This window comes from Urocitellus parryii, chromosome 5 (genome assembly GCF_045843805.1).
Source record: "Urocitellus parryii isolate mUroPar1 chromosome 5, mUroPar1.hap1, whole genome shotgun sequence".
NCBI lineage: Eukaryota > Metazoa > Chordata > Mammalia > Rodentia > Sciuridae > Urocitellus > Urocitellus parryii.
The window spans coordinates 64982454-64997630 of NC_135535.1; the positions used below are offsets into that span (position 1 = coordinate 64982454).

Consider the following 15177-nt stretch of genomic DNA (forward strand, 5'->3'; position numbering starts at 1 on the left):
TTGAAGAGTTTCTTTTTCAGTATGTCTAAAGTGGGGCCTAATAATATGTTTTCTAAATTCCTAGGTGACATTGAGGTCAGGGGTTCTCAAATGTGGTAGGCTGCTTCTAAACTTTGTAAATAACCCCTTAGCCTCATCTGTAAAATAAGGGTTGTAAGAGGACCTACCTCAGAGGGTTATGAATGTCATGCTGCAGCAACAAACACTGATGCATTTTTTAAAATTTTCTGTTATCCAGATAAATCTAAGAACTAGACTGTTGTGAGACTTGAATCCTTGTCACCTGTTAGGAGGCAATTTAAGCAGTTCCAGCAAGAGACAAAGAGCTTTGAACAAAGGTAGAGGTTTTAGGGATGAAGAAGAAATAGACTTGAGGGCTGGGGCTGTGGCTCAGCAATAGAGTGCTTGCCTAGCATGTGCGAGGCCCTGGGTTCGATCCTTAGCACCACATAAAAATAAATAAGTAAAGGTATTGTGTCTAACTACAACTAAAAAATAAATATTAAAAAAAAAGAAATAGACTTGAAAGCTGCCAGGAGGTAGAACCCAGGGAATAGGACCATTCTGGAGAAACATGCATTTCCTAGAAAGCTTTATTAAAAAAAAAAAAAAACTTTAAAACACTAATTTCATATATTTATAGTTTCTTCTCATTACAAATATGACATGATTTTTATTGAAATTTCAGTATGTATCATGTAAAAAGTAAAAATCCCATGGGCTGGCAGGGTAGCTCAGTGGTAGAATATGTGCCTAGCACACCTGAAGCCTTGGGTTTCATCTCAGCACTGCACACACACACACACACACACACACACATAACACACACACACACACACACACACACACACACCATAAAAATTCCTTCTAATTCTACCACCAGAAATTACTTCTGTTGTTAGCTTGCTTCATATGACTCAAGATTTTTTTCCTGGAAATTCATAGGTACATTTTAAAAAATTATTTTTTTTTAGTTATAGATAGACAGTACATTTATTTATTTCTATGTGGTGCTGAGGATCAAACCCAGTGCCTCACACATGCCATTCAAGCACTCTACCACTGAGCCACAACCCCAGCCCCTCATAGGTATTTTTTTAAAGGTATTTCTCCATAAAACCTTTTTTTTCCTTTTTGCAGTATTGGGAATTAAACCCAGGGGTGTTCTATTGCTGAGCTACATTCCAGCCCTTTTATTTTTTTTATTTTGAGACAAGGTCTTGCTAAATTGCAGAGGCTGGCTTTGAACTTGCAATCCTCCTGCTTCAGCCTCGTACATTGCTAAGATTATAATAAGTGTGAGCCACTGCACCCAGCTAAAAACTATATTTCACCTTAGGTTTTTTCATTTAGCCTCTATGACTCAGTACAGTTAAGAGATGTACTTTATTCTTTTAATATATGCATAATCTCTCATTGTTGTGAGATCAAGGAGTTATCTATCTGTTCCCTACTCATGGATATTTGAGGCCTGGGCAACTCTAGAATGAGAAGAACTTACTCCTGATTAGAATCTAGCATAAGCTTTTCCTTTGAGGGCAGAGATATGAGATCAGTTATCCCAAAGGTAGAAACTTGGTGGGGCTTTCACCAAGAGTACTGAGACATTCTGAGCCTCTCATCTGCATAGGTGGCTTCAGCTTCACTGGGCATGTTGCTCTACTTATTTCAGAGGTCACTATTGTGAAATGGGTATTAGTAATCAGCAGCTTTAATCTTGTTTTGTGAGAGGATACAGGTGGGAGGATACTGGTAAGTGAGAATTTCATACTCTCCTGCACTGGTCCATCCAGGGATTCTGACCCCCTGAGTTACGCAAGGAACAACAGGGGCTTATCTCTCTTCCAGGTGCAGCCCATCCAGCCCACACCAGCTGTGCCCCAGCCTGCTGTGGTCATTGCCAGCCCAGCCCCAGCAGTCAAGCCATCTGCCTCTGCTCCCATCCCAATCACCTGCTCAGAGACCCCCACGGTCAGCCAGTTGGTATCCAGTAAGTGGCTCCTGGAAGAGAGAAGGTGGGGGGCATTTGTTTGGGCATTTTAACTTGCTCACATACTGCTTTTATTATATATTTCCTGGAGACATATGCTATGGCATGGTCCTGGAGTCCCAGCTACTCAGGAGATTGAGGCAGGCAGATCACTTGAGTGTGGGCAATCAAAGCCAGCCTGGGCAATCCCATCTGAAATGAATCAAATTCCTGGATTCCAAAAGTCACAAAGGGCAGAAGCCCAATTCGAGGAGCTAGCTTTCTTATTCCTGTTGCTGTTGAGCTTGATAGATTCTGGACAGGATGGTAGAGACTGCTCAGTTGGTTGGCTGACTGCTTCTCTGAGAGGCCAAGCCATTGGCTGTCTGCTGTGGGCTCTCATCCAGCACTGAGGAACGTGGACAGCCAACAAGTGTGCTTGAGGCAGGATGAGGGACTGTGGGGTGGGGGAAAGGTCAGTAGTTAGAGCGATAAGAACTTGAAAATAAGCCTTATCCCTGAGAGGGTGGTCCAGCCCCTTTCCCACAAGTCTGCTTGCCTTGGGAAGGGGTATTGAAGGTAGGTGCACAAGCCTAGTGTCCCCATTCCTCACCATGCACTCGTCCAGACCAATGGACCAGATAATCAGTGATGATTCCCATCTTACACACTCATCTCTGATCTTTCCTTTGGCCTAGAGCCACATACTCCAAATCTGGATGAGGATGGGATCAACTTAGAAGAGATCCGGGAGTTTGCCAAGAACTTTAAGATCCGTCGGCTCTCCCTGGGCCTTACACAGACCCAGGTGGGCCAGGCTCTGACTGCAACAGAAGGTCCAGCATATAGCCAGTCAGCCATCTGCCGGTAAGTAAGGCTGCCCTGGACAAGGTCAGGGTCTGCTCAGTGCCTACCAGGCATCTAGCCCCTTACCATATCCCCCTTGCTCCTGACTTCTACCAGATAAGATGTATTTATCTGGATATGAACACCTGGAGTAGCTAAAGACTGACTAAACTCTCTGAAATTTATTCTCTGATCCTGAGCATTTATGTGGTCTTTTGGGGGCAATCTAAGACCCAAATCCATTCAGGAATCCTAGCAGAAAAGGAGTTATAAACTTAGTCACACAAGTAGGAACTTCAGTTCCCTTGTGGCCCTCAACCAGGCCACACCCTGTCATGCTGTCATCTCCCCCTCCTATAAGGCCTGACTATAAAGTACGAGAGCTGATTTTTCTGTGTGTACCTTATAAACTGGTTTTGATGTCAATATCAGAGGAAGGGGAGCAGAGAGTTTCAAAGAAGAAACTCATTGGGCTCAGTGGATAACCCAATGATTTCATCTGCCTGCCAACTCTGTAGCTAAGACTATAATGACTATTAGAGCGACAACCGTGCCGTGTTGGCTCGGCCAGAAAAGTAGCCTGTCATGTTAGCCATGTTCCTATGAGAGTGCAGTTGGAGGAGGACAGCACTCATGTCCTCTGGAGGCTGCTCAAGATGACTTCTCAAGGGACTTCACTCATTTGGGTGTGAAAGTTTTGGAATGGTTGTTTAGGGCAGTATTGTCATCATCCTATTGACCTGAGGCTGTAGAAATAATCTCACTGTTAAGACCTGGGATTCTGGAGAGTCTGAGGAGTCTGGTCTTGGACAAGCCAAAGGGGTCATGGTGGAGGCAGTGAGAGGACACTGGGAAGGGCCTTACCAGTTCCACAAGGAGCAGCCCCTTGAAGGTAGTGCACTGAGACCAACACACTCTGTTTCTTCCTGGGCATGTGTTGTCTGCAGGTTTGAGAAGCTGGATATCACGCCCAAGAGTGCCCAGAAGCTGAAACCAGTGCTGGAGAAGTGGCTAAATGAGGCTGAACTCCGGAACCAGGAAGGCCAGCAGAACCTGATGGAGTTTGTGGGAGGTGAGCCCTCCAAGAAACGCAAACGCCGCACCTCCTTCACCCCCCAGGCCATAGAGGCCCTCAACGCCTACTTTGAGAAGAACCCGTTACCCACAGGTCAGGAGATCACCGAGATTGCTAAAGAGCTCAACTATGACCGGGAGGTAGTGCGAGTCTGGTTTTGCAATCGGCGCCAGACACTCAAGAACACCAGCAAGCTGAATGTCTTTCAGATCCCCTAGGGCTTGGCCTCCAGCCCTGTGTTCCAGCACTTTGTATTCTTCCCTTGACACCTGACTGTCTCCACTGCCATGACAGAACCTGTCATTTTGCCACATCATGAGACTCCACTGTGTGCATGTGTCAATGCCTCCCTCCTCTTTCCCACATATCTCATATCCTGGGGAGGCCAGAGGGGACCCATGAGAGAGCCCCAGGTTCTGGGCTGAGCATGACAAAGGAAAAGATTTGTGGTGGTGCTTAGGGAAGCACTTTGCTAACATGGTTTCTGAAGGGCAAATTCTGGCTGGGAACCAGATACTCCTGAGGACCATTAGCTCTTGCTTTTGATAACATTCTCTCTCCACTTTCCTTTCTCCTTTACATCTCCTTTACTGTGGAACCACAGCCTCACATTACCTTCCCTCACTTCACCTACAGACAAACTAAACCCCTGAAAGGACTTAGGATATAAATTCAGAAAAGTTGCCGGGTGCAGTGGTGCACCTGTAATCCCAGCAGTTTTAGGAGGCTGAAACAGAAGGATCGAGAGTTCAAGGCCAGTCTCAGCAATAGCAAGGCGCTAAGCAATTCAGTGAGACCCTGTGTCTAATTAAAACACAAAATCGGGCTGAGGATGTGGTTCAGGGGTTGAGTGCCCCTGAGTTCAACCCCAGTACCCCACCCCACCCCCCCAAAATCCAGAAGTTTCTGTGCTGCTCCAAAGGTCAGACCCAATGTCTGCCTTGACCTCAAGGTCAGAAGGTTCCTGAAGTCCTGTGCCAGAACATATGAACTCCTCTCCCTGGTTCTTTGGGGTTTGGGAGTAGGGTTTGCATTAAATCAGAAACTTTTCTGTTACAATCTGTGTTGAAAGAGCAACAGTAAACTTTACCTGTCCTGGAGTTGCCCTGGGCCAGCTGTGGGTCTGGAATTTAGTAAATAAGTCCATTCTCCAGGGTTTTAATCTAATTTCTGTCCTCAGCCATCCCCTCCCCCCAAAAAATGTGGGTTAAGAGAATTTGCAGCTGGGCCTGCAGCGCATGCCTGTAATCCCAGCTACTCGAGAGGTTGAGGCAGGAGGATAATGAGTTTGAGACTAGCCTAGGCAGCATAATGAGATCCTGTCTCAAAGGAAAAAAAAGAGAGCAAGGACTTGCACCCTGGTAAATCCCACTGCCCAGCAAGCAGGCAGCTCTGGAAAAAAATGAGGAAAGGAATGCTGATTTTTCTCTCTCCCTCTTTTGCCCCCCTAGCCCCCCACCCAATCCAGTATTGGAACCTTCTCAAAGGAGCAAATTAAACAATAAACCAGACAGGAAGGCCCTGAGGGAAAGGACAATATCTAGAAAGAGCTGATGGCAGCCCAGAAAGATCTTTTGGGGAAGTTAAAGACTTAATTCTAATTTTCTTTATAACTGTAAACCTTGGATATTGGAGAAATCTCACTTTGTCCAGAGTTGTAGACCATATCTGTTGCAGGCAATTCTCCCAGTGCTGCTCTGAGTCAGGACTACCCAGTTCAGGATGAATTTTGCCTGTAGAGGGGGTAGCTATGGTACCTTGGGGGTTAGCATCTTATCCAAGCTGTGAAGTGAGTTTCCAGCCTCACTGTGACTGGACACCCCTTAAAATGCAATATGTGACTTTAGGTCAGGAGAGACTAAGAGGTTGGCTTGGATGATCCCAGACTTGATATATACACTGTCCCTAAGATCCACAAGTCCCCGGAGTCAAATATCCTCTCCTTTCATTATTGTTATCTTTACAATGCCTGGTCTCTAGCAGCTGTCCTTCACTGTACCTCACATGATCTACCCCAAGTGGGTGACCGTCAAGTAAAGGCACGTTACTACTTCTGTTGGTCACTGGTGTAGAGCTACTATACCTAGCTTCCTTTCCTGCCCACTACTGGTCCCTCCTAGGTTCTGCAATGCCATTGTGGCCATCCTCTTGGTAACCCTGCCAGTGAGAGGAAGACAGTGTGAGTGTGCTACAACCAACCTGCCAGAGTGTGGTGGGGGTGAGGAGCGGGTGGGCAGTTTACTTGAGCCACCCCCCCAGAAGAGAGTACGTCTTCAAAGGAGAAGCTCCACACTTCAGGCCATGGTTATAAACCTGCCTCTTTGAGATGACAAACTCACTTGGGAGGGGTATTGTGAACAAGTTTTCAGTAGGAATAATTTTCCATATGGAAATCTTTCAAGGATTCAGTGACTCAGACTACAATGAGTTAGAAAGATGCAGGTTTTCTTGCTCAAACACTTGCATTCAGAGGTGCTTTCTTTTTTTGGGAAAAAAAAGTGGGTCACAGCTGGTGCCCTGGAAGTAGCATATAATATAGGGTGTGTCCATGCTGTGAATGTGCAGGAGGACACCATCTGTCCTGTGGCTTGACAGGAAAAAAATCATGAACCACTGGTCTAAATTAGGCCTGGTCATGATTTCTTAGCCCCTCCCTTGTCTAAATCTGTTCTCCCAAGGCTGGGCGAGAACTAAATCGTTTTCTCCTCTACTGGAAAGATGGGTCAGTCTTTCAGAAGAATACTGGGACCTGAATGTTTGCAGCTGAATTCTCCAGACCGGGGGTGCAGGATGTGCCTGAAATATATTCCAAGCAGAGCTCATTGGCCTATGGCCTCTGTCCGTGCTCCTCCATCAGAGGATCCCCCAGGAAGCAGATGGTGCCTGGGCCATTCACCTAGGAGGCAGTTTTTGTTTTTTGTTTGTTTGGGTTTTGTTTTCTTTGGTTTTGGTAGCATCATGCTCTGAAGGGTGTTAAAAATGAAGTCAGAGCTCAGTGGCTCCTTTGCTATGGAACGGCAGAAATGATTTAACTGTATAGTTTTGTTTTAAATGAAAGAAAGACCAAAAACTTTCTGTGGGCTGAATCAGCTGGGGCCTTTGACCCTGCACTAACCGTGGCATTTTATCCAGGCGAAGTCTAGGGAAAGAATTCAGTCAAATGAACTGAGGAACACACTTGAGTTTAGACTGAGCAACCATGATGTTTTTGTCTTCTCAGAAATCCAGTCATCTTCCTGTGCCCAGATTTTCTTTCCTGCCTCTTAGGCCAGATTCTGACATTGAGGTTCTGACTGTGACCCAGCACAGGGCAATGCCTACTGAGGGCTGGAGGGAGGGTGGGGAGGGGAGAATTGGAGAGAAACACTTGGTGTAGTTGTGTGGAATAAACAGTATTTTTTCTTTTGTACTGGTCTGCCTGTTTCTTGGTGACCTCCTAAAGTGGAAATATAAAGGAAGCAATGTCAGAGGCCAGGCAAGTGGCAGGGAGCTAGCTGTCAGCTTGCACCATTGAAAATCCCATTGTAAGAAGGTCAGAGTCAGTCCCCTCAATTCTCCCCTTACTATTTTTTAAAAAATATTTGTATTACTTATTGATGGACCTTTGTTTATTTGTTTGTTTATATGTGGTACTGAGAATTGAATCCAGTGCCTCACACATGCTAGGCAAGCACTCTACCACTGAGCCACAACCCCAGCCCATCGATTCCCACTTTATTATTATTTTTTATTAGATAATCTATGATTTGTTTTGAAAATTACATTATGATGAGGAACATGTGGTAGAGCAGAGCTGCTCACATGGTGGAAAGAGAGAGAGAGAACACACTAGATTCCCAATTTAGACCCTCCTTATTGGGCTGAGGGTCTGCAGGGCCCTTTCTCCTTCTAGACTATCCTCTTGGTACCTAGAACCCAGAATTCTCTGCCAAGCCTATTTCCTGGATCTCTCTTCTTGGAGTCCCAAGAACAGCCTATGATGTTGGTATATACACTTGTGTGTCCAAGAGGCAGCTGTCTTAGTCCATTGGGGCCACTATAATGAAACACCTTGGACTGGTAGTTTATAAACAACATAAATTTACTGCTTATGGTTATGGAGACTGGGAAGTCAAAGATCAAGGAACTGACAGATCTGGTTTTTGATGAGCGTCCTCTTCCCCATAGATGGAAGTCTTTTCACTGTAACCTCACATGGTACAAAGGCAAACATGCTCCCTAAGGCCTCTTTTAAGGGCCTTGTTCTGGTCAACCCTCATGACCTAATCAATCTTCCCAAAGGTCTCACTTCTTAATACTATCTTATTGGGAATTATGTTTCAATTTTGGAGGGACACAGATATTCAGGCCAGCAGTGACCAAGGGATAGCTGTTTGTCACGACAGAGCTTGTATATACAGGCTGAGGTCTACATGTGTACACAAATCCCTTTGCCTCTCCAGTTAGAGAGAGGGGAGATAAGGCAGTCTCTAGACTGGGAGTCTGGACTGGGGAACATTCTACCATGGAACTTCAAGGAGTCCTGGACATCTAAATTCAAACAGGGCTTGAATTGTGAAGGTATATTTAGAAGATATTTAGAAGGCTAGAACATTACTAGTTAGCGATTTATACAGTTCTTTATAAAAATGGAATGTATGATTAAGTGGGGCTTCATTTTTCACTCTTCCCAGGCCTGCCACCTGAGCATACAGCTGAGAGAGCCCAGCTGTCATGAGTGTCTCTTTGTTGGCTTGTCTAACTCTGAGGACTAGGATTTAGGCCATCTCCTTCACAGTCTTCTCTTCCCCCACCTGGTATCGACGATGTCTGAGCTGCATAATCTAAGCTGGCAAGGGCAAGGCCATGACTGCCCAACCACCATTACTACACCTCAGATGAGGTGAAGAGGATTGGTTCTAGACGGCCACCACCTGGCCCCCACTCACAGTGGTAATAGATGTCTAAGACTCTGACACAAGGCTTACAAATCAGAGGCACTTTACAGAACTCTGAAATACTGGGGAAATATAACAAAAAGAAGCCAACACTTACCCCAGCATAGACCTCACACACTGGGCTGTGACTCCTCAATACATAGGCCAGAGCACATTGTAAATGCTCAATAATTGTCGAATAGATAACTGAATGCATTTTCTACTGTTCCTTTCAATAAAATAATGAGAGCTGAGACTTCAGGCAACAGGGACAGAGCAGGGACAGGGGGGGATTCTGCTTACCATGCAGGGTTTGGACTGTGAACCGTGGGAGTGAATGGAATCTCACCAGATAGAGACAGTGCCAGCAGCTCCCACCAGGAGAGTCCTGGGAACTGATCTCTCTGGCTCAGACCAGTTGAGAATGGTTGCTGGCAGTTGGCCCAGGAAGGCTGTCCTAGAAGCAGGTGGGTTTGTGGAAGAACTGCAGTTCTTTTCCTCCCAGGCCTGGGAATTTCATTGTAAATGAAATGAAATGGTTATAAAGGGGGAACTGACCTTTTATAGTCTGGAGAAGATGTGGGCTGGTTTCTGAACTACAGACAGGAGAGGAGAAGAACCTGAGATTGCTTTGAACTGTGTAACTGTGAAAACTGATGATTTCATTTCCTTTCAACTAAAGGGTCTTTCAGAGAAGACAGACTCGACTTCACAGGCTCCTTGGGTGGGGTGCAGAAATACAGGAAAAGTTAAGGCTAGGTGGTCAGTCCTCAAAAAAGTTTCCTTGGTTTTAGTTTCTTCCTTTACCTGAAGGAAAATGCTCAGGGATTAATTTAGGAATTCAGCAATACTGATTGACCTGCAGGACCTGAGTAACTGAGTGTGAAGGGAAGGGGGGGGCACGGGGGCGGGATGGAATCACATTAGGGAAGGGAGCCTGAGTCCTCCAGCCTGATTTCTAAGAGGTAGATAAGTGCTGGAGTATTCTCTTTTTGTCAACCATAATAATGGCTAAATTTTACCCATTACTACCTAGGCACTGTTCTAAGCACTTAACATTCATTATCTCAGTCAGTTCTTACAATAATTCTACAAAGTAAGACTCTCATATTGATTTTAGATTCAGGGAAAATGAGGAATCTGCTCAAGGTTGCATTATGAGCAGCAGAGACAGGATTTGAACCCAGGTGGGCTGTCTTTAAAGTTTTGTGTTTAACCTTGTCCTATATAGACTCTGAGAGGTAGGTGGGACCTGGAGGTTGCTATCTTCCTGATCTTTGCAGTAGAGTTTCCACCCACCAGGGTAGACCCTGCTGTGTCTCATCTAAATAATGTTAAATTCCAGGACTTAATCTAGGTAAATGAACCCTTCACAATGAGACTAACTTCATCCGACGACCAAAATACTGAATTCTGAGCTCTGTACCACAGGTGCTCTGGTTAATTAGTTTCATTTATTATGTTTAATCGGAGCTATGATTTTTCATTGTAGGATGAATTTATGGGTACAACAAAATCTGATCTATTGATAGATGTTGCTGAATTTTTAAGGGTTGCTGCCTATTTCCAATCCTAGAATTCTGATTCCACTCTTAATTTAGTGAGGAAGGGAAAGGAAAGGAAAAGTTATTTCTCCAGTTATAATTCCAAGGGTAAATAGTCTGTAAGGTCTTTCCTGAGGGGGAACTGGTCTCAAGGGTATGTGTCTCAGGCTGATCCGCATTCCATCTGGGATGGGCCAGGGCTAAGGAATTGCCTCTTGTTTCACCTCAGTTTATTTTGGAATTAATAAATGGAAAGGTGGGCCTTTGTAAAAATCTTTATGTTGGTTCAGAATTTAGTCTTGGGGGGGTTGGGGTTGTGGGCTCAGCAGTAGAGTGCTCACCTAGCACATGCGAGGCCCTGGGTTTGATCCTCAGCACCACATAAAAATAAATAAAATAAAGGTATGGTGTCCAACTACAAGTAAAAAGTAAATATTTAAAAGAGATTGAGATAATGTATATGAAAATGCTACTAAAACCTTAACATATCATTCAATATAAATTAATGTAATTCAAATAGGATAATATTAACCCAATCTTAACAGAAAAGCAGAAATGGTCTGGTGAAAGACAGGAGCTAATATTAATTGAATCATTACTTTTTGGGGGCTACTTTGGTACCTCATTTAATCCTTACAACAATTTTAGGAAGAGGTATAATTATTACTAATTTTTAGATTAAATACCGAGGCTCAGAGATATAAAGTTATTTGCCCAAGATTATGCAGCTAGTAGTAGATCTCTTGTTCAAACAAAGGATGATTCTATCTAATAAGTATTTTACTATACTCTGGATTACAATTCTGGATTCAAGGAATTTTGAATCTTCAGGTCTCCATGTGATCTCCCTCTTCTGGTCTCTGAGATGAGGACCCATTCATTCCTTTACCCACAGATACACATTTTGGGATTAAATTGGCTCAAGGAAAGGAAAGTGTATTAAAGAGATATTGGATGGTCCATGAATGAAATAAGACTTGGATCTTGGGGCTTATCAAGGTAAGAAGGTGTGTTTAAGCCTAGAGCTCCTAGAGAGAAACCTATGGCTGAAACCAGGGGCATATCATCACCTTCATGTCAACCTCTTTCCCTTCTCTTAAGTCTCAATTCCTTTTTTAAGTCAATAAGTATTTTTAAAAAGTCCTTCGGAGGGGATGGGGGTGTAGCTCAGTGATTAGAGCATGTGATAAGCATGCATGAGGCCAGAGTTTGATCCATAGCAAACCCCCCCTCCCCTGCCATAAAAAAGTCCTATTCGATGCAGGAACTATAGTAGGAGATATTTAGAGTACAAGTCTGAAAAAAAACCTATTCTCTATTCTTAAGATCACTTCTAGTGAGAGAGGTGGATATATAAAAATATTATAATTAAAATTATTGTTTAAAAAAGTCAATAACAGAATACAACAATGAACTAGTACCTTTACATATGGGGGGGGGGGAATGCCAGTCTTTAGAGTTGGCTCTCAAATTAGGATGCTAATTTAGATGTGGCCAATTTAAACCCTTTAACTAATCTCATTATTGGTGAAATCTAAAGATAAATATAATATTTACCTTTAGAAATCAGGAGCTATGGCACACACCTGTAATCGCAGTGATCTGGGAGGCTGAGGCACGAGGATCTCAAGTTCAAAGCCAGCCTCAGCAATTTAGTGAGGCCCTAAGCAACTTAACCAGATCACGTCTCAAAATGAAGAGCTGGTGATATGGCTCAGTGGTCAAGTGCCCCTGGGTTCAATCCCCAGTACCAAAAAAATTATACATATATATTATATATTCATAAATATAATTATATATAATTAGAAACATAAATATATACATATATATAATTCTAATTACAAGATTTGTCTTGAGGACTTCCAATAATGTAATAATGTTCCTAGCATATAGATGATGCTTAATAAAAAGTGACCATTGTTGTTCCTTAATCCTCAAAAGAGAAAGAGGGAGAAGGCATGGTTACCTTTATTTACAATCCAGGAAGCTAAATCTCCTCCATAGATTGACTATTCGGAAGACATTAAACTAGTAAGAGAAGACACCAGCCCAAACTTTATCTTCAAATCTTTTAAATCCTAACATTTCTCCACCACAACCTTTTAAAAAACAATACTTTTGCCCATTTCGTACAGTTCAAATGCATCAGGAAGAAGGCGGAAGATGTGATGTGTATTAAGGGAAATGCAGTTTAAGAGGGTCTTGACCTCCGCAGAGGAGAGTTTAAGGAGCTGGGAGGATAAATAGAAGCAAACGCGCGCACACAGGGAACTTTTGAGAAACAGAGTCTCGCCAGGAGTTGGAGACGGTTTAGAAAAGGCTAGAAGGAGGGTTCCCGCTAAGACTTAGGCGCCAATTTGGTAGGCAGAAGACATCAGAACTCCGCCGTCCCCAGACACGTCTTAAATCCCGACACTCAACTCATGCCAAGTCCTTTCAGAGACCGCCCAACCCATCTCCCGGGGCGGGGCGGGGGAGTGCAGATAGCCTATCCTCGCTGCGAGGCCAAGGAGGTGTCTTCTTCATTGGCCAGTGGCAGGGTGACGTCATGCTCGCCGGGCTGGCGGAGGAAGAGGGTTCCAGGATTGGTTGGCGCTGGGGCGGCGGGTGGTGGAGGGGCCTGGCGAGTCTGGGTTTCAAGCCTGTGCTGGACTTTCTTCTTCCATGTTTCCAGGCCGTAGGGGGCTGCAGAGGGCGGGGAGTAGGTTCAGCAGAAACCTGGATTTGATTCTAAGAGCCGTGGGGTTGAGAAAGGTTGACCGGAAGTGATCTTGGTACTGACCGGAAGCGAGGCCTGGAGGGGAAAGAGAGCGGGTCCCCGGAGGGAGGGGGTTTCCATCAGAAGGGGGCGGGGGAAAAGGTGCAGAAGCGGCGTAAGAGCGTGGTGCATGTTGCCAGTCGCTGCTACTGGTCTGTGTGGAAGGTAGTGAGCGACCGCCAGCGAGCTCCAGAGGCTAGTCCAAGGAGTGAGAGTGCAGGAGTCCAGGGCTGTCTATAGGAAGTCTGAAATAGTTGAGCAAAGGGAGCCTTACACTCCTGAGAACAGGGCGGGAGGGATTTTGGAAGCCGCGGTGGCCAAGAGCGAGTAGCTAAGGGTACGGGAGATTAGTTGTGCAGCCACTGCTGCTCACGTTTGGGGGTGGCTGGTGGGCAGTGTGTGTGATCTTGGTTTGGAGTTTTCTACTGTCTTAACCCCTGTGGGGTAGAATTACGCTCCGCGCATTTGTAAAAGAAACGGTGTCACCTGGGGCACGGAAGGAGCCAGGATGGCTTGGGCTCTGAAGCTGCCTCTGGCCGATGAAGTGATTGAATCCGGGCTGGTGCAGGACTTTGATGCTAGCCTGTCCGGGATCGGTCAGGAACTGGGTGCTGGTGCCTATAGCATGAGGTGAGTGAGATTTTCCTAGACCCTACCTTTTGAATAACAAAGGCAGGATAGGGAGTAAGAAAGGCGGGGCTGGGCTATAGAGTTTAAAAAGCTGTCTGCCATTGGGGAAAAGAGACTTTTTTTTTTTTTATTGTTTTGAGTTGTGATTGTTGTGGAAGAAATGGAAGAAGAGATCGTAGGCAGTGTGAAGTCTGCATGGGCAGTAGAAGGAAGAATGACTCCTAATTAGCTATTAAATGAACGTTGAGAGGTCGTTGTGCCAATGTGGGAGACTTGGCGACCAATGGTATATATGTATGTGTGGATAGGTCTGGATTTGTGTGAAATAAGGGTTACGGTGAGCATGTGAGGGATGGCTAAGGAATTAGGGATTTGGGACCTGGGATTTAATGATGAATTTTGATTGACTGCTTGTTGGAAAATAGCTGTAATCTTATCACTAACCTCCTTAGAAGGCTTTCTTTACTTTGAGGGATTCCTGTCTTTCAAAACAAGCTGCGAGATGAAAAAGTTGCAAAAAGAACTTATGGATGGTTCTGGACCTGCATGTATCAAACTAATTGTTAATAATAGATTCAAAGCCTTTGAAAGCAGGATTGCTTCCTATGTAACCTGTTCTCATTCATTAGCTACTACATTCCCCCATATGGTTTCTTTATAAGTGTGAAAGAATCATGTGTGGAAATGCTGAAATAGCTGTATCTTAGAGTTATATGGACTATAATTGGATTTTCTAGAGCATTATTTGATACTTTAGAACTGAACATTTCATTGGTTTTATGAGTTTAGAGGGAAAAGTTGCTTTTTATAGGTAAGATGGACACATGTTTTATTCTGGTAGTGAGATCCTTTGAGAGTTATGTAAAGCTCCTTTCTTTATCTCTGCTAGTTCAAAGTGACTTTCCACAACTGAAGTAAATTATGAGTTAGAACTTAATATTTCACCATCTTCAGGAATCTTTGCTCACAAAATAATGGTCTGTCTTTATATGAATATGTTAGTGATTTTTCAGGGATTTAAGTTTTGTTATACAATGCTATTAGTCTTGAAAAAGTTATCTTTAGTTTTAACTTTAGCCTGTCCTTGTTTAGGTGATTTTGATTACAAAAATAGAAATTAACTTGGTCTGACAGCAAGTGCCCTGAATTTGCACATCAGAATGAGATATAATATTTGACAATTATTGCTGTTTATATAAAGATTACCACAGCAGAAAGGTTAATTATGTTTCGATTACCAAAGTTTAGAATGGATATAATTAAATATAACTGTACTATGTGTACAACTACTACATGCTGTGCATGACATATGACCTTATTTTAAAAAATATTTTTAGTTGATTTTTATTAACTTATTATTTATTTATCTAACTTGTTATATAGGATATCAGAATGTGATTCAGTTCATATTACACATATAGAGCACAATTTTTCATGTC

General features: G+C 43.8%; 2 protein-coding genes across 4 annotated transcripts in view; both read left to right on the forward strand.

Annotated features, from left to right (window-relative positions):
* Pou6f1 (POU class 6 homeobox 1) overlaps window positions 1-7215 on the forward strand; it is a 29027-nt gene extending 21812 nt beyond the window's left edge. For both annotated transcript variants that reach the window (XM_026398745.2, XM_077798314.1), the window contains exons 9-11: window positions 1849-1990; window positions 2668-2836; window positions 3763-7215. In XM_026398745.2, coding sequence (XP_026254530.2) covers window positions 1849-1990; window positions 2668-2836; window positions 3763-4108 — 657 coding nt within the window. In that variant the 3' untranslated portion in view covers window positions 4109-7215. The remainder of the gene's footprint in view (window positions 1-1848; window positions 1991-2667; window positions 2837-3762) is intronic.
* A 5710-nt stretch (window positions 7216-12925) lies between these two features.
* The window catches only part of Tfcp2 (transcription factor CP2), a 70390-nt gene continuing 68138 nt past the window's right edge, over window positions 12926-15177 (forward strand). For both annotated transcript variants that reach the window (XM_026398798.2, XM_026398800.2), the window contains exon 1: window positions 12926-13738. In XM_026398798.2, the coding sequence (XP_026254583.1) occupies window positions 13617-13738 (122 nt within the window). In that variant the 5' untranslated portion in view covers window positions 12926-13616. The remainder of the gene's footprint in view (window positions 13739-15177) is intronic.